Source organism: Asparagus officinalis, chromosome 4 (assembly GCF_001876935.1).
Source record: "Asparagus officinalis chromosome 4, Aspof.V1, whole genome shotgun sequence".
In the NCBI taxonomy this organism is placed as follows: domain Eukaryota; kingdom Viridiplantae; phylum Streptophyta; class Magnoliopsida; order Asparagales; family Asparagaceae; genus Asparagus; species Asparagus officinalis.
In genome coordinates this window covers 6,523,254-6,543,592 of record NC_033797.1, presented here as the reverse complement: position 1 = coordinate 6,543,592, position 20,339 = coordinate 6,523,254, and the positions used below count along the sequence as shown (strand labels likewise).

The 20,339-nt window shown below is 37.0% G+C and overlaps 2 protein-coding genes across 2 annotated transcripts in view; one reads left to right on the top strand and one right to left on the bottom strand.

Annotated features, from left to right (window-relative positions):
- Positions 550-9,614, top strand: LOC109836473 (ankyrin repeat domain-containing protein 13C-A). The gene is made up of 2 exons (XM_020404376.1): positions 550-2,623; positions 8,892-9,614. Exons 1-2 carry the CDS (start codon positions 992-994, stop codon positions 9,222-9,224), a joined length of 1,965 nt encoding a protein of 654 aa, XP_020259965.1. The 5' UTR covers positions 550-991; the 3' UTR covers positions 9,225-9,614.
- Positions 11,459-20,339, bottom strand: part of LOC109838123 (histone-lysine N-methyltransferase family member SUVH9-like) — a 10,347-nt gene continuing 1,466 nt past the window's right edge. The window contains exons 2-3 of the mRNA XM_020406591.1: positions 18,641-20,338; positions 11,459-11,842 (exon numbers count right to left, since the gene is read on the bottom strand). Of these exons, the coding sequence (XP_020262180.1) occupies positions 18,735-20,338 (1,604 nt within the window). The 3' untranslated portion in view covers positions 11,459-11,842; positions 18,641-18,734. The remainder of the gene's footprint in view (positions 11,843-18,640; position 20,339) is intronic.

Genomic DNA, 20,339 nt, shown 5'->3' with positions numbered 1-20,339 from the left:
AAAAAACATTTTTGCGCTTCTGCGTTATCAAACAAAACTCATAAGTAGACAAAACTCACGACTAAAAAGGGCTTTTCCCCACTATAACCCCACCTTTTACTACTATTTACTTACAAAGCCATCCACTTTTAAACAGGCATTTTAAAGCCGAGGTATTTAGTTATATTTGTTTTTAAACCCACGTAAAATACAGAAACTTATTACAAAAATATAAAATGTACATTAGAATTTTGGTAAACCACACCAAGTTAGGGGAAGGAAAATGATAGGGGCACACCTCCAATCACATTTTAAAATCTCATGTCGGTCCCAGTGTACTGTAGCAAGAGAGGGGGGTGTGGTTGGGGGTTTGCCCCTAGTAGCTCTCTCATGGGAAACCTCTGGTAATATAAAACCCAATCTTAAAAATAATTTACGTGTAGTATTGTTGTAACTTGATGATGATTTTGGCAGCGGACGGGTTTGAAAATAAATTAGTGTGAAGTTTGGGTTTATAATAAGGAGAGAACTTAAAAAGCAAACTAATTCCCTTCTCTCTCTCAAAAACAGTCTCCTCTCTTCTCTCGCTCTCCTCTCTCTTGTCAACTGTTCATTATATATACAGACACAGATTGATTGAATCGCAGGGAGGTGAGTTTTGAAAAAAAGAAAATAATAATAATAATAATGTATAATAAATTTATTTCTTACCATTTTTTAACTGCTATTTATATTCTTGCTTTAATGGCGTTCCTTGCTCTATCCCTTCCTTGATTCCTTCTCTCAATATTTGCTTTTATTTTTTTTGCCCCTTGTTATTCTTTGCTCTCACATGCATCGTCTCTGATACTTGTCTCCTCTCCCCATCTGAGATTTCTGCAAGTTTCTCATCTGGGCACCCCTAAGATTCAATCTTTCGAAGTGGGTTTCTCTCAAAATTGAGTCTTGCTTCTTGATTTTGCATGGGTTCATCGTCCTAGCCTGATTTGGGACCTTTTACCCTCATTTTCTAATGGCTGGAATTGATGTTTCCAAGTATTCGCATAGCCCAGTTCACAAAGCAGTCCTTGCCAGAGATTATTCTGGTTTAAAACGTACCCTTTCGTCTCTCCCTCGACTCTCCGACCCCTCAGCGATCAAGACGGAGGCTGCTTCGATCGCCGAAGAGGAGAAAGCTGAAGCAATTGCAGCAGTCATCGATCGGAGAGATGTTCCTAACAGAGAAACCCCTTTGCATCTCGCCGTGAAGCTCGGGGACGCCACGTCCACCGAGATGCTAATGCTCGCAGGCGCAGACTGGAGCCTTCAGAATGAACAAGGATGGAGCGCTCTCCAAGAAGCAATCTGTGACCGAGAGGAGAATTTAGCGAAAATCATTGTTCGGCATTACCAGCCTTTAGCTTGGGCGAAATGGTGCAGGAGACTTCCTAGAGTTGTTGCCGCGATGAGGAGGATGAGGGACTTCTATATGGAGATCACATTTCACTTCGAGAGCTCGGTGATCCCATTTATATCAAGAATTGCGCCGTCTGATACTTACAAGATATGGAAGAGAGGAGCTAATCTGAGGGCAGATATGACATTGGCTGGTTTCGATGGGTTTAGGATTCAGAGATCGGATCAAAGTGTTTTGTTTCTTGGAGAGGGATCCGAGGACGGGAAAGTAGCCCCGGGGACCTTATGTATGATTTCTCACAAGGATAAGGAGATTATGAATGCTTTAGAAGGGGCGGGAGCTCAGGCTAGTGAAGCTGAGATTCAACAGGAGGTATCAGCAATGTCACAGACCAACATATTTAGACCGGGGATTGATGTCACCCGTGCTGTGCTTCTTCCACAATTGACTTGGAGGAGGCAAGAGAAGGCTGAGATGGTCGGTCAATGGAAAGCTAGGGTTTACGATATGCATCATGTTGTTGTAAGTGTCAAGTCTAGGAGAGTACCCGGCGCAATGACAGATGAGGAATTCTTCTCCTCTTGTAACGAGAGCTCCAACGAGAATGACACCGAGAGCGAAGAGTATGAGGATGTTTTGACACAGGAAGAAAGAAAGCAGCTGGAGATTGCATTGAAGATGTCTCCGGATGTTGCTGAAGACGATCTTTCTGATGGATTTGTTGGCCATAGGAACAGTCGCTACGAGATTCCGATAGAGGATGTGAGTAGTTCGAGTAATGCTGAAAGTAAACAAGACAGAAAGAGGTGGTTCGGTGGTTGGGGAAAGAGGGGAATTAGCGCTAATAACAAGCAAGATGGGAAGAAAATTGAGCCTCCAAGGAGCTCCCTTTGTGTTGATGAGAAAGTGAGTGATCTTCTTGGAGATTCACCATCTAGAATACAGAATACACCAGGGAGGCATTCAATGGAGATACCCATTAGACCGGAGGATCTAAAAAGGGGAAGAGAGAAAGATCCCAGAAAGTCTTCTTTGAGTTCAGAAAGTGGACATCGACGTAAAGAAACTGGCAAGGAGAGTGAATATAAGAAAGGATTGAGGCCTGTTCTTTGGCTTGCTCCTAACTTTCCCCTCCGGACCGAGGAGCTTCTACCATTGCTTGATATTTTGGCGAATAAAGTTAAGGCGATTCGTCGATTAAGGGACCTGCTTACGACGAAGCTCCCTCCTGGGACATTTCCGGTTAAGGTATTCAACAAAGGAACACTCTTATTTTTATGCTATAAGTCACGTCTTATACTTATTACACAGTTTGCATGAATTGCTTGTGCTGATTCTGATCAAGGTATCTTTAATTTTAAAAATTAGAGCTTCAGATTGCTATATGTGAACCATCAATTAGTACTTATTGAATGGATTTAATTAAGGCAGCATTGAATATACAATGATGTTTTCCTTCTATATTTTTGAAATGATGTTTTACTCCTATCTTGCTGCTAGAAGGAAAATATGGGATATATATGTTTCAAATTTGTTGAACTACAATGGCATTGCATGTTTACATAATTATATAGAAATACTTTCTCAATATTTTTGACATATGTGATAATCAGTTGGATAGTCTTTGAACAGCCTTCTATGTTCATTTGCAACTCCATCAAATTAGAAAAATTAAAGAGGATATTTTCTTCCATATGATTTATTTAAGTTGGTCTGCCACTTGAATTGGCATCGAATGTAAATACGTGGACTACGGTAACTCTTATTATGCTGTGCTTGTCAAGAAGCATTGCTAAGAAAATCACAAGAAATGGGCATAAAGTAATTGCTCTTTGTGTTGCACCTGTTCTGAGTGCCTAACTCCCAAATGGGCTACAATATTGCCAATGCATACTGTAGCGATTAGCATAAGGATGTTGTCTTAAACCTGTCATGTATATTGTTTTACTTTTCCGTCTGTGCACTTGAGCATGTATAGCATTTCTCTCATCATTTTGTACCTTTTTAACTAACTAAATGGTATTAGGCTTACACATATTGAATCCTGCATGTGGACTGAAGTATGTTCTTCTTTATATTTGTAAATATATTAAGAAAATCTTATACTTGGAGGTGAGTGGAAGCATGAAGAGGTAAGATATAAGAGATTAGACCATTTATACATAGGGGAGAAAAGGAGAAGAGTCGATGGTTGGCGACTTGATGAAGATGATGGAACCTAATGGATTATACTTGATTTTGTTCCCTGGAAAGAGATTTTGCTCCCTGGAAAGAGATTTTGGTTTCGGGAGTTTAGCAAAGTGAGTATACATCCAATTGTGGAGATGTGGCCTACTTGATTGGCTTACTGCATTAGAGTAGGAAAATCCGGGATAGAGAGGAGTTGAAACCCTATATAAAATCTGCACTGCCTTCTTAAAGTTCTTGTATACCTTCTACAGTCCAAACCTTTCCATCACTTCTGTATACCTTCTACAGTCCAAACCTTTCCATCTCTTCTCCGTTGTCATACCCAGCTTGTGATATTCTGCTAGCAATCCACAAATACATTTCTGTTTTCACCTCTTTAGTCTAATTTATGTATTTATCTCCTTGTTGTCCTTTATAAAGGAACTAGATGTTGCCCTTTATAATAAACTTGAACTTAGTGTGCGCATTCTGACTCTTGTCAGTGGGAAGAAATCTTCTGGTTTGGACGAAAACCTCATGTTACTGTCCTGTGAGCGGCAAATTGCTTAATCTGACTTATGTTGAATGATGATATGCGAAGTTCTCCATATTGGATAGCCATTGTTTTTTGAACCCCAGAACATTAGGTGCACGGTCCTAATTCATGTAGCATAGTAATATCATATCCATCCAGTATCTTGCACTAGGTGAGTTGATCTTTTGTGAAAATGAAATTATAGCAAGCTAATTGTAGACATTGTAGTGCTATGGGAGACAATTTCTTGTGTAAATGACATTATAGTAAAGTAATAATATTTGTATTATGCTTATATGCTCTACCTTTGATTGTCTTATGTCATTGTTCGCTAATACAGAATTCATCTCCACTCATGCCTAGGACTGAACTTCCAATTGCAAAGACTGCTTTGCACTAGTTTAAGGATATCTAAATTGTCTTCTGGGGTTTGGATTTGAGAACCTAGTGTCCCTTGTGTTTCTGAAAACCAAAATCGCCTAGTTTTTCAATGTTGTAAGTGCAGTGACATGTTGAATATTTAATGTAATAGATGAATTTCAAACCCTTTTGTTCATATCATTGAGGATTAAGGAATCATAGTTTTGATCATACCATTATGTCATGTGAGAGTGAAATAGTGAGAAGTGCTGAGTCTCACTTTCTAATTATGTCTTTAATCACCATATTTTGAGGAACACTGCACAGAGTGAAGTGCTTAATCTTCAGTAGGTCTTTGTTAGTCTTGTTGTATCTGATGGATACCACAGTCAAATTTCTTCGATGCAGATGCTAATCTGCAACGTTTGTCTACTGAGTAAATGCGGGCCATGCCTATGTCTCAGACGTGGGATCAATATGGAGGGGATTATTTAACTTCAAATATGATATTTTAGTTGATTGGGTCAAATCAATCCAATCCATCAGTGGTTGAATAGTAAATGAGGAGCTGCCTAGATAATTGGGAGTTGTACTTTTATGTTCATTAATTCTTTTAATTGAAACTTTGATTGCTGCTATAAGTAGCCACTGTCAATGGGCCCCTTTTGTCCTTTCTTTTTCTTTCGACAGTTATGATCAAGTTGTTGAGCTACTTGTTCATGAAGTGTACCCTGCCTGCCTAAAGAGCAGCTCCCCATCAGAACAAATTTGCATCGATCCTTGTTATATCTTTTTTCTTCTGTAGAAATCATTTGGCTCAGGTGCCAACCATTTGGCAGTGTCTCATTATCTCGGTATTCCCAACGAACAAAAAAGTGCATGGCATCAGAAACTTTTTATTGTGCCTAAGGAGTTTAGAATTGATCTGGATTCTGATAGACCAAAACTTGTGCCATCATGGTTGCTGTTGTCAGTACTAGCTAGATGATTATTGCTAGTTTCATAGGGAAGCAAATGGAACCTAGAATTGTTCTCATTTTATGGTTAATGTTTTTTTAAGTGATGGTTTCGAGTGTGAGTTTCGCAACGAAAATGAAGAAATTTAGGTCACTCATTCTTATATCTCTCCCTAAACTATATGTGCACTTAATTGAGGAAATTTCAGGTCTAGTGAGTATGAGTTAGCAAAAGTTTAGAAAATGCAAATCATTTTAATCAGTTTATAAGCTCGAGAATATGCATGGGTGCAAGCTACACAATTTATTATCATACAGCTCAGTAAAACTACTATTACACTGTTATTGTGGACGTCTTCAGGCTTATAGCCATGTGAAAGTGAATTGCAAGATGTCTGTAGCTACAAAACGTATCTCATGACCTACCTGTCATGGAATGTATTTATTTGGTTTGATTTCCCTAAAAAAACTAAACTACCTTGCTAATAATTCTTTCATTGGAAATCTTGTTGCTACTCATAAAATTCAATCAACATCCTTGTGCATGTATTTACTCCGTAATCTTATAGATCTTTTGTGGTCTATGAATATCACAATGCAAATTGAATTAGAGTAATATCTATTTGTTAGATTAACTGCAACTAACAGGACCAACATTCAGATTATCACCTTGATATCCTTTAATCGTGGCATGATTATCCTATTTTGGAATAATAATCTTAGATGAATGCTGCATTAGAAAGTGAACAAAGTCAGTAGTGCGCACTCACTAATGAAAAGTATGCATGATTGGATCCTAAAATCTTCAAAGAATGATCCAGTGTTTATAACTTTCTGCATAACCTAAGCAATGCTATCCTTATAAGGTTTTACCAGGTGGCTTCTTATCGTGATTATAATTATTCATCAAAATCAAACCATATTTTATGAGAACCTTACTTTTACTTTAATATAAACTTAATGGTTACTTCTAGATACATCACCTGTACAATAGATGCCACTTATTACCCCTAATGGTTTTTCTTAGACCTTCGATGCCAAAACGGAGTTATCTCTCTGTTATCAATACTTGTACTATAAGGGGCATATGTTCAAAGGCCATAAGAGAATAGGTCCTTTGCAACATACTAAATATTAGCGGATCTCTTTGCAACACATTAACGTGATGTGACACACACATGATAGGAACAAATAACGAGGGATAACTCTATTTAGATATTAGAGGGTCTAAGTGCTAAGAAAGTTGGGGGTGATAAAGTGGATAACTCTCAACTCCCTATAGTGCAAGGTGTGAGTCTGCAGTTAATCTAAATTTATTGATTTGCAGAGGTAATATAGGGCTACCATGAGAATAGGGGCCTCCTGTGCAGCACACTGAAATATCGGTAACCTCTCTAGAACACGTTGACGTCATGTTGTGACACAACGTGATGAACAGTGGGGGATAACTCTGTTCAGATGCTAGGGGGTCTAAGTGCTAAATAAAGTTTAGGGAGTGAATATTGGCTTACTCCCTATAGACGGGATGTATCACAATAGCCTTAATTTAATGGATTGCAAAGGTAATATAGTGTAGAGCTATTATGACAGAACACGTTAGAACCTTATCACTCATGTAATTACTATAGTATGCCCAGCAGAATCGTCATATCTGAAGGAAGGTATTCCATTTTCTCAGTTTATCATCTATGGATCAGAACTATGAAGCAATGCCACATGTTTTTTTTCATGACCATTTTTACTTAGGGTTGTTTGGTAGTTTTCTTTAAAAAATAGGAAACCCATTTCTATATAGGAGCACTTTGGTTCACAAAGAAGCCTAAGAATAGGAAATCAACACCTCTGACATATTTAAAAAAAAACCAATTCCAACTTTTCCTTTTTCTTTTTAACCTTGAGGCAAGGATGAAAACCAATTTTCACCTTGAGGTAAGGATGAAACAGATGAGAAAAATCTATGTCTAAGAAACCCATGGAATAGGGGGGAAGTGGCTATTTTTTATGTGGAAATGGGTTTCCTTTTTTTTCCTAAAGAAAACAACCAAACTGACCCATATAAAGTCATTTCCACCCTCCACTTTATTTGATTCACACTCCTAACTAGCTTAAGTATTCTCCCCATTAATTCACTTTAATATGTCTACAAAACCAATTAAATAATCAGCCATAATCCCTTTTTCAAGTGATTTCCGCTTGAGAAGAGCGGAAATCACTTTCTTCAAATTGTACGTTGTATGAGCACTTTAGAGAAGGCGTTGGTTTCCTTCTTTGGTTCCTTTGTGAACACAACAGGCCCTTAACTGCTAGACTACAAAGAATTGATTCTGCAGACATTTATATGCTTGAACCTCTGTACTTCCCATGAGACAAAAAGCATAACCTTCATAATGTCCTGCGTGCATGTACGTTCGTACCAGAATGGATTCTTTTTCCTTTTTTTACTTTCTTACATAGTTATTTTCATGTGTTTAATTGAAATAGAAGGGGCAATTTTATAGGGTTGCTACGAGGCCAGCAAATTTCATTGGTTGTAATGGTTTTCATTTGTAATGCAACAGAGATTAAGTGTATACAGTCTGTTGTTGAATTCTATTAGCGAGATAGGAGAATATTGTGTTCCATACCAATGATTTACGCTAGACTCTACACAAGAACCTAAGCAGCATGAACCTCAATTTGTTTAGTTCGTAGTTTTTACTGCTTTATTTTTTTATTGGGATCAGTTGTATCCCATCATATGGTATAAGGTCTCGAAAAGAATTTCTTTTGAGAACAAGGCATTTGTTCCACCATTATCACTACAATAAACAAGCCGTTGGGAACTACTGATAAACATTTGAATCATTTGGTATTTTGGTGCTTTCTTCCTCATTTGTTTCATTTAATGTCCATTTTTCTGACACAGTTATGTACAGTTCTTTTTCAGTATGTACATGCTCTTGTTCACTCTACATGCCTTCTCTTCTGATCATAATTTCATGTCTTATTTTGCCTATAACCTCTTGTTGAACATGAGTGAGCCGTTTTAACTATTATATTTGTTATTTTGTTCACTTTAAATTTAGAGGTTTGATTGCGAATGTGGAATCAGTGGCAGAATTTGGTCATTTCCACTCATATACCTGTAACTTAGGGTGTTGTATCTTAACAACTTAATGAATGCAACCCTACCAGTTGGACTGTCTCCTTGCATATTGATATTGTATTATGTATTGTATATTAAATGGGGCCGGTGATCCCTGCACGGTGCTACCTTGTTCGTCGTTGACGGCTTTGGATGTGTGCCACATAAACAACACTGTTTGTAAAGAAACATGTTGCAGAAACAATAATTTCATAGACTTGGTTTGATGACCCCTTTCAAACTCTATTTACCTCTTGCTCTCTTGTAACCTTGATATACAACTACCTCTGTGGAATAACTACTCGTCATTTCATTTTATGACTTACCCATGTCAAACACAAGTTCAAGTTTTCTTGGTACAAACCTCTGCAGGTAGCAATTCCAGTTGTACCTACCATCAGAGTCCTCGTCACCTTCACCAAATTCGAAGAACTACAACCTTCAGAAGAGTTCTCTACCCCACCTTCAAGCCCCGGGGCCAAGAGCCCAACACCTCAAGCCCAATCGACCTCTTGGCTCCAATGGATAAAGGTCCCATACCGTCAAACTTATACGACTGTTTCAGGGCCAAGCAGCCGAGTTGAGGACATCCAAGATCCTTTCTTGATACCATCAGATTACACTTGGACAACCCCCGAAGCAAAGAAGAAGAAGATGCAGGAGAACAAGGGGAAATCGAAGAAGGGAAGAGGTCAGAACCACTGAAGTTTGTATCGTCGGTTGAATGTAATCGTACGCCCCCAAGGGAAATGTGGAAGTTCAGCATGAGATTCTATTAATGGTGACGTGTGAAACAGGTTGCCATATCTGGTAAGAAGTGGGTTTAACGAATTCTTCTTCAGGGATTGACCGCGTAAGATCTCGGGATCTAGCTGTAACCAAGATTGGGATGCGTCTAGATTTATTGGTGCATTCTTTCTCATGTTGAAATTGTTGTATACTACTACTACTACTACTTGGAATTGCTTGCTAGTATATTATTGACTTTTAACTGTCAAAGTTTGGTGTTCGTTTTAAGCAAGCTGAGTTCAAGATTGTACGCCCGCGTTCTTCTGTGAGCTAATAATATATATATTCATTGGGATTGATGCCTGATGCTCTCGCGTTTGGTGGGTTGGATGGATGATTCCAGGCGAAACTATGTTTTGTTAAAATTTCTGATGCTTCGATTATTTGATCGCGTCCTACTTGAAAACTGAGCATCGACTACTGAAAATAATCATTTATAATAAAGTTTTATGTCATACGAGGTGGGTAGACAACTAATCAAATTGCTGTACGTTGCTCATTAGGGGTGGAAATGAACTAAATAAGTAATAAATAGTTCGATAATTGTTCGAGTAACTATTTGGTCATATTCTCTTCGATAGTTCGTTTATCACTAAACAAATATTTTTTAGTATTCGAGTTTGCTAACGAGTAGAATTTAATTAGATGTATATTCAATTCGTTTGTCTATCAAATATTCGTTTAAAACTTGATCACTTATTATTTGTATTATTGCACATATGATGTCATTTTTTTAACCCACTTACCATTTTTACTTCAGTTTTATGTATTAATTTTAAGACTTAAATAATCTTAAATCTGTTATCTAATAAAAATTTTGATTTAAAAATATATACATCATATATTATAAATGAATAATTTTTATTTATGAATTTAAGTACTATTTGAAAATCAAAATCTTTAGTGGAATAAATATACTTTGATATTCGGCAAGTATTTATGAATATTCATGAATATTTATCAAATACCAAGTATTCGAGTTTGAATTCGAAAAACTCATATATGAGTATCACAGATTCACAGTCCACATTCGAAATCGATAAGTTTAAGCAAATACAAATATGAACACTTTAATATTCGATTTGATTCAATCGTTTACCACCCCTATTGCTCATTTCACCGACCTCGCTCTTATTAACCATTTCCCCCATCCCCTGCTTCTTCATTCGAGCCTTTTTTTTTATTATTCTTCGCACTTCACGTCATCATCTTGTCCTCATGGCACGCTAATCATTGATATCAAAGGCTTTATAGACACATAAGCTAAAGCAAACCGTTTTCATCGTAATTGAAGCTGCGCATTTTAGTACGTGTAAAGACTAGTACAAGGATTTTGCAACGCAAAAGCATGCAGATATACAAGGACCAACGAAGATCTCTGAGACATATGCGGTCCCTTCATATTATACGATACAAAATGGAGCAGCAATTGGTAAAACATATAACTCAAGAAAGTACTCATCACAAACATCATAGCTGATGACCACAGCCAACAACAAGCGACAACCGATAATAAAGCGGGGGAAATAAGCACCTTCAGAAATCCCTACACAGCCAGTTTTAAAAAGATGGAGACAACAACGAACAGCATAGCTAACAAGACCCAGAATTCAAATCCGATAGATGAAATATTTGCATCTGTTCTCATCTCAACACTGGGGCTCTCCCCCTTCTCTCTGCATCCCTGCCTGAATACCAGACGTACCCCAGGATCCCTCATCGTCACCTTGCTCCCAAACACGAGGGAGTTAGTTACCCCCTGGACGTTATTATTAACGTAGATGTTGATGCAGCAGCATTCGTTCGTTGCATGACGATGGTCGATGAACATATAAGCACCTGTATTTGTTCCATTTGAAGAAATTCGATCATTCACCGCCGGGTGGTGAGAACTGCTGGTCTCATGGGCCATGGAGCTTTAAACAGCAAGGAGAAAGAGACTTGCATGACATTATAGATTTTTATAATTTTCTGCTAGCATCAAGGTTCAAGGCTCCCCCACACCACAAGAAAAGCTTTGATTCCTCAGCAGGCGTTGCCTCTATTCCTGGGAATAACTCAACCTCCTCCTTTGCCTTCCATAATGAAGCAACTACTTAGAAAACCTTGAGTTATACACATTCTTCTGCATATAACCCTCTAATCATCACTTTTTCAAAGGGTTTTTTTTTTGGGCAACGGAATGTTTCTCAAAAATAGTTGGGATAACAGCTATTAGTACAACAGGGCAAAAATAATATACAGATATATACATATACGATCTAATGAAGGTAACTGGACTACGCAAACATGAGGCTGTACCTAGTTACTGAGTCTTTTATTGCCTCACTAGATAAGTCTCCTTACAACACCCGAACAGAAGTTGATATTTCCACCATTGATGAAAGAGCTCTATTTCATGCTTCCAACTTACAAAAATGTCAGTGGTATGTGCCACACAAACAAAGCATTGAGCAGCAAGGGATGGTCATGGTAGCATCCTAGCCTGATCCGCACAGAGGATTGAGTAGCATATAAAATTCCCTCGATGGTAACTGGAAAAAAAAACAAAGGGAATAGTGAAAATCATAATCAATGCTAGATTTTAGTAATGCAAGAATTAACTGTAGAAGTTATCATGAAGCCACAACAAGAAAAGAAATTTTAGTGTGGAAGTGAGACTTGTCATAATTGCATTTGACAATATTATAAATGGAAATTTTAATTAGTGCAGTAATTTGTGAAACTAAGCTGACTATCTGTATCAACTCAATCTGCTCCCACACTAAAACTTCTCTTTGCTCTACTCCTAAATTAACCTGCACATCCTTCCTTACACCTCAAACTGAAGAAAACATTCAACAGATATCACAAACACAAAGACAATCAATGCATTCTTCATATCTATTCAACACATATCTTTGATCAATGCATTCTTCATATCTATTCAACACATATCTTTGCACAGTACTTGTGAAGGCAGATTTACATGAATAGATACTAAATAATATTATACTGTATAGCACATTCCTGTTATCTCTCATCCTAAAGAAGCATGGATACACAATGTTAACACAAACATGACATGCTTTCACAGAAAATTCTGAAAAATATACAGAAATAATAACATTACAAAAACAGGTGTTTTTTCCCAATACATGTGCTTGAAAAGGAAATCTTCACAATTGGAAGAGTATGCTTCATAACTCTCCTACCTCTCTTTCCGTGAATATTGAATAAGATGCTGTCTGGTTAACCCCTTGTCAAATTCTTTATAAGCGAGAGATTGCTAAAATATTTGGAAAGAAAATGGAGGAGGTTAATGCATTTCTTTTTACCGATATTTAGCAATACTGGGATTAATCACCTGCAAGAACTCCACGCAACGTATATTGGAGAACAAAGAACACAGATTTCTTATTAACATTACACTTACTTTGACCCTGCATGTTTTCAAAAATTTTAATCATAATGGTATTGTCTTCCCTTCCTGGAAAGGGGCTTAAAAGCGCCAATATTTTATTGAGATTCGTTATATTTTCCCGTAAAAATATCCCACTCAATATGGTTTTTAAGTCTCCCTATGTTTACGCAGCCCATCTACAGGTTTTCGTCCTAATTAACCTTCCAATACTAGACCATGATCTATAATAGAAGTCTCTTTATAAAAGGTACCGATAATATTTTTCTGGATAACCACCCACTATTCACACCAGTCAATAAATTCTACCATAAATCCATCAGCAGAGGACTAGAATATTGACCTGCGGTAACCAGAACAACATTAAGGTACTTCTGCAGGTGAACCGTGAAACAGAATGATAACTTTCAAATCGATTCTAACCTTCTAGCAATAAATGAAAATAAAACTAAGATAGATATAGTTAAAATGATAAAAATCAACTCCCATCATTTATAGGACGAACTGAATATATGCCATAAGACTATTTACAAAAAAAATTTGCCTCCTAGCTGCCAAATGTGTGGTGGAAGCTAATGTAATTAAACTGGAAAAGATACATCGGAATAATTTTTGGAAAGAAATAGAAAAAAAATGAAATAAATTCTCTTAAAACCCATACATCTAGTCCTCTTCATGTGCCAAAACAAGTTTCACTTTCACAATATTTTCTTTCATCTACAAACTAATCGATGTTTTTTAGAGTAATTATAATATGAACGTGGCACAAATTTGGATGAGTATTGTGAGGAGAGATTAATATGAAAAACTGATGTGACAATCTTCCAGTTTCCATACTTTTACTGCTACGCCTATTATTCTCATCAGCTATTTTGAATCCAAAAGTATTAAACCTTAAGAGGTACCTTCTACTCCCATTTTCACAACCCCATTTTACATTTTCAAGAAGAGATTTACAGTGGTGTCTCTCTTTAAACTGATCCCGTATTTGACCTAGCAATAAGTTCAACTGGTAACTGTCTGGCAAAGATCAGCCCCTGAAACCAAAATACTTGCAGACAAAGGAACTGCCACAAGCCAGTCAGAAAGAGAGGAATAACTAGAGAATTGAAAATGCATTAGTATCCCATCACAGAAAAGGATATATATTTCAACTTAAAAGTCATTGTATTATTGAGTAATATTCATTATACGTGTATCGCGTATATTTCTCTACATATGTGTGATACAGCTAGGACGGATGAGGTGATAAAATAACAATGCATAAGGTGTAAAAGATTTCACTAATTTAAATCTAGGTTAGTTATTTATTTTGTTGGTTCTGAAATTGCAGGATTTAAAGAATTCTGCTTCTCAGACTCGTAGCTAGGCTAAGAGACAACTTCTTGCAGATAACTTTTGCTTTTGTGGTGGTCCTGCTAGAACATTTCACTTGACCTTTAGCATATCAAACAGTTTCTACATTAACTATTTCCGATTACAGAAGCTATAATAGTTATCAGAACTGGATTTGAGCTAAATACTGACAGTTAATTTTTATGATGTATAGGAATTGAAACAGATTTCTCCAGCCCATGTCCTCAGTACCCACTTCTTCCAACTGTCAATCTCTTTTTGGGCTTGTTAGCTAATTTCAAAACCGACAATCATACATCAAACTATCATCAATTGAAGTTGCAGGTGACATAACAAGAGGCAGAATCACACCCAATAAAAACTTTTTTTTTAACATGTACATTTCTCACCTGATAATAGTATAAATAAAATGTCAGATTTTTTTTCTTACAGTTAGATTTATGAGAAATTTTAAAATGAAGTCTGATTACAGTAGAATTTATCCTATTATAACTATAAGTGATAATATATGTTCTTGTATTAGATGCTCAAAGAAATGATTACATGTTAGATAGGACAGTAACAAGGCTTTGTAGTTACGAAAATGCTAAAGTACACCTAAAATAATTTATCTTGTATTAGATGCACAAGTAAACGAGACTAAAAGTTCAAACAGATGATAAGTAAAATATTTAATAGGCACGTAGCATGTGATCATTCCAACCAATTGCATGCAGCATCAACAATTGTTTCATTTAAACCCACTGTATACAGCATCAGCTGTTTGCATCGAACCCACTGCATGTGGCACCAACGGGTGTTTGCCAGATGAACCCACTGCATGTAGCACCAAAGGGAGCTTGCAGTTTGAACCAGCAGCAATAAAAAACCCTAATGGGTAATCCATCAATCCCATAACATAGATCCCCGGGGATATAGAACCCCCAGAGAGAGATAATAATATAAAATGAAATACAAGATACAAAGTGTGTAATCAGAGGAGATCATTTTTAGAGTTGATTTCTGAAAAAGAAATATGGGATTCCAAATTTTAATTTGTTCCTTTTATGAAAGTTATGATCTCTTCATAAACTGGATACCATGTTCTCTCCCCCTCAATTTAGGCCTTCTGATCCCTTTCCAAAAATCCAAACAGAGTATTTAGTATGATTTTATATATCTTTGTTGTCCTGTGAACCCGTCAGTTAATTAACAAGTTAAACGTCTGGTCACAGACTTTTGCAAAAAATATTTTATATCCTTCCAAATTCTGGCTACTTTCTAATTGGGTAGTATTTCTTCAGAAACCAATTCCAAACATGTCCTCATCTTCCCAGATTACCAAATCCCTCGCCCACGTTTCCTGTTGCACAATCTTTTTATCCTTGGTAAATTCAACCTCTTATGGGATAAATTCTGGCTACTTTCTTTTTGGGTAACTTTCTTCAGAAACCAATTCCAAACATGACGCCTTACCTGATCAAAAAATATTTAACCAATGTTTCCTGCTCCACGTTCTTTTTATCCCCGGTAAACTCTACCTCTTATTGGATCTATCACATGCAATAGGGTTTGATACTACTAGTGCATGAACTAGGTCAAAGACACCAACCATTATGTAGGCAAATTGCAGTTGGTTCTAGTGACAAATCAGAATTGATGCTATCCAAGTCATCAAATATGGATATGTATCATGTCTTTTTTTCCGTATATAGCGTATTGTATCTGCTACCACAAGAGACAAATTAACTCATCTGTAATAGCCCAGTAGTAAATTTCAACAGCATATATCACAAGAATAAGTACTAAGTTTTAGCATAGAATGATGAATAACTAAAAGAAATGCAAATATCCTTAAGAAAAAATATAGTATTTAAATAACACAAATCCAAGTACAATAATTATATAAAGTCAATACTCAAATTGATACCACATAATTCAAAAATAAGAATACAAATAAAATTAATTTTACGAATGATAACATTTCATCAATCTAACATCAATCAGTCATCCAATAGATCCATCGCTCTTGTTAAATTTAAGAATCATATCATATTTTCTTCATTTCTTCTTTTTTGCTGTCCACAAACTTTCCTGATTGCCTTCTTTGTCTTTCCTTTTGACCAATGCATTCAAATTTTAAGTGTTATTAATAATTGGTATAAGCATAACAAATAATTTCTTATGTTTGAAACTCAGAAATTAACAACTAAATGGTTAGCATTACTCTTCTCTCTGTTTTCCTTTTGATAGTGCTAGTTGGTCACTTGGTCCTCCGTAAGGAACCTAGGAGAATTCACTCCTAAAAGTTAGCAATAATAGGAAAGGGATCCAAATCCCTTATAAACCCACAATTAACTCCCGAATAATCAATCTGGGACTAAATGGACCTTAACATCGTCCAAGCTCAAAATACTCATGGACAACTATCTTGAAGTCCACTTCTAGTATTGATTTAAATCATGATGAGCAAATCAGATTTTACAGATGTGGCATCTTCCTTTTTCGTTTGCCTCATGGCATTGAGCTTTAATTATCCCAAACTTTTTCTCCTTGCATTGAGCTTTAATTATCCCAAATTCCCTATTTGAAATCGGAGTTTAGCTGTAATTTCCATAATGATAGAAAGAAAACTGGGCATGGTAATAATTTGTGTTTTTATTGAATGGCTAAATAGGTAAGGGGCTTGGAATTTGAAACTTGAAATCCATGATTCGACCTAAAGGTAAATGGATTTGAAATTCATTTGTAAGTCTAGTAAACTTGCTATAACATACAGCATACTATATTTCATAAGATACATAACTTACATTAATGGTACGTTGCCTCAATTGATACATACAATAACATATGTATGATCTTCAAGAATATCGTATTGAATCATACAATGTGCACATAATGTACGATATTGAAACCATAGTGATTGTCATAGTGGACTAGAACAAAAAATTATGGTTAACTTTACATGCAGTTGGTTCAGACCAAAAAGTCCATTGGCATTACATGTACTGGGTTGAAATGGCAACATTCTTGTAAGTATTCTTAGGTAGCTTACTTATAACATTAGCTTCTGGGTTTCTCTTTGCACTTGTAAGACAAAGATACATAATCTTGTGTTGCATGATTTTCGTATAACAGTCATGCCTTTCTGTCATCTAATCAGTAATAGCTCATGACTACATTAAGTAGGTTACCATCTGCACACCAAATAACTGAATAAGTAAAATAACTCTCATACCATTTCTATATATATAATAGCAGATTTCTACTCTAACCCTGCACATCTGACCGGCGTCTCATTAGAATATCTAACTGAAAGAAAGCAAGTTTTATATCTCGACATGCACTATGCTTTTAGGTGAGAACTCTCTATGATAAACCAAATAAATACATGTTAATTAAATTTTATTCTCTATCTTGCTGTTAACAAGGAACTGTGACTTATGGGACTTGAAAGAGATATACTTCCTTGAGAGGGCAACATGACTCTTAGAATATCAACACCTTGTTGCAACCATAAATCTATTTAGTTTCACTTTCTTTCATTAAAGAAGGCAATATACGATCTATTTCTTTATATAAAAAGAAAAGATGATGCCATATAGTACGAGCCTTTACAACCGACAAAAAAGTTGAAAATAAATATGACTCTTTGAAAAAATACATTGATCAAGAGACAACGATCAGCTTTTCCCAGTTTGAGTAGGAAGGAAACTTAAAGTTGACTTTTCAAATTAAGGGTTCATAGCTTCATGTTTGAAAAGATTTATTTGCACAAACTGAATGAGATTATTCATAAAAAACAGCGATATCTCTTACTTGCGCAATTCTGGTTCTGTTTTTTATGAATTTACCAGGAATTATTTTATGGTAATTTACAATAGGAAACTACATAAACATGGTAATCTCCTGAAACCATATAAAGTACATAGTTTTTTGAAATTTACGATTTTTTTATTCTACTTTACATTTGAGAAATATCTTTCGGATCATGTGTCATTCCAAACCTTTTCTTAAAAGTGATTTATAGAACGTGTTACAAATTAAAAGAGCATCAGGAGCCAATTTATGGCATGTAAACAAGGATTTCCAAGAAAGAGTTATGACTGGAGGCACAGAAGAAAACATTTGACCATATGCAAGCTCAACTAAATCAATCTTGACTAGCAAATATCAATTATTGCTTGAGCTAAAATCACAGGCAATGACATGGTGACACAGAATAGAAAAAACTAAAATAATACATAATAAGCAGTATCATGCTCAATACATAAGCGACTCACATAAAATGAAAAGCATCATGATATAATATTCATGCTCTGTGTCACCTTGTACGTCAATGAAATAATGTAAAATCGGGAAACAAACAGTGAACAAAAGATTATACCCAAGCCCAACTTAAAACTATGAGACGATCATCTTTGTGAGTACTTTAGAGAAGCTAGACCCAGTTCAACAATTTAAACCAAAAACCTCGATTCAACTCCAAAAATAAAGTGGCAGTCATGAGTCATGACTTACAAAGCAACTAATCAGTATGTCATGTTGTAAAAATGATCATGTAAAATGTAATAAAAAAAAGGTTCAGAAAAAGTACCTATGGAAGCATGTTCAGTCAACAAAAGCATGTGCTGGAGCCACATACTCAAAATTAGAATAAGCATGATAGCACCCCTTCTTATGGAATTCTGCTACATGGTGAGCTTTCCCACCCATTCATCTACCATCCCATAATCAAGGCTCAGCTCTCTCAGAGGAGGTATGTTCTCCAGTGCAAAGATCATAAGATGGGGATATGCCACATTATAGTGATCATACAGAACAAACTGCACAAACACATTTGGGCTACAACTGTGGCTCATATAGCAAGCAACATTCCTTGCCCTCGACACATCAATTGAGAAACTCGGTTCAGGCAAAGAAGGAAGATTTGGCGGCCTATAATCTGGGAACACATCAGTTATATCTCCCCATTCCACCCATCTTCCTGGAAACCTATTGGGACAAACCAAGCATTCCCCATTTGCTGTAAGCACATCTGCCTGTTGCTTTGTTAGTACAATCCCACTAAATTCACAGATGAAAGATCCAGCCCTTATCAAATCCAAGGAACGAACCCCCCATCCGGTCTCCTGAGACCTAAACACCTCTAACCTGTTCTTCAGCCCTCTCTGGCTCACTCGGTTTGGACAACTCAGTGGGCACTTGCATGTGCTTCCACACTCATATACAACTGGCTTTCCCCTTGCAAGTATCCCATTTTTATCATAAGGAAGATCTCCACCGTTCATCTTTGCACAGCGGCAATCCACTGTACAATTTGTCACACATTCACACCCGCATCCCCAGTCACCAAAGACCTTTTCCCTTAAACCAGGAGGGTACACAGGTCGAGCAACATACTCAAACAACAAAGGATCCCGATCCTCGTCAATGTCATTAAATAGGGAAACAGGGAAATTCTCCTTCCCCATTGACATATCCAAGCTTAAATACCCACTTGGTCTCACACTCAATGGATTTACTTTCAACTCCTCAGCCCGCTTAATCAACATACTCCCCATCTCCTCCTGCCCTTCAATCCTCAAAAGCTTGTATTTATAAACCTCAAACCCCGACTTCCCAACATCAACCCAACACTTCACAATCTTATACAACCCGTCATAAACATAAACCTTATTCGTAGGGCTCTTATCACACTTAACCCCACGAATCACACGTACCTCGATCCCATAATTCATGCTCCTCTCCAAGGCGAGGTTGCCCCCAGCAAGTTTCTGCCCTGCACAATGCTTATGTAAATTCTGGTCTCTACCTCCATGGCCAGTATAAATTAACTCATGCCCTTTATCATCATCATCCTCATAACCCCCCGAAACTATAATGCTCGTCGCAATGGGCTCCCCACTCGAGCTCCTGCTTGCCGAGACATAATCAATCCCAGCCTGAACCTGCCCATGCAACCCAATCACACAAAGCTCCATCCTGAAAAAGTAAATGTCCCCAATATTAATCCCCGGAATCGGCCCAATAATCCTCTTATCCCTATTCAACCAAAGCTCACGATCCGTCATCAAAGCTGCCGCCTTTAGGTCAGCCCTGCTCCTCCTCGTCAAAAGCCCCAATCCCTCCGCCCTATCCTCCTCCCGAATCAAAAGAATCCTCAGAGATTCGTACGTAATCCTCGTCCTCCGAACTAAATCCCTAAAATATACCTGATCCTGCGGGCTGAGGGTAGAAACCCTCACCATTTCGCCGGATCGAAGCTTCTTCTTCTTGGAGACGACGACGACGGC

Excerpts from the sequence above, each read along its gene's own strand:
- LOC109836473 (XM_020404376.1), top strand. The coding sequence starts at position 992 with ATGGCTGGAATTGATGTTTCCAAGTATTCGCATAGCCCAGTTCACAAA. Across the intron at positions 2,624-8,891 it reads CTGGGACATTTCCGGTTAAG|GTAGCAATTCCAGTTGTACC; the intron begins GTATTCAACAAA and ends AAACCTCTGCAG.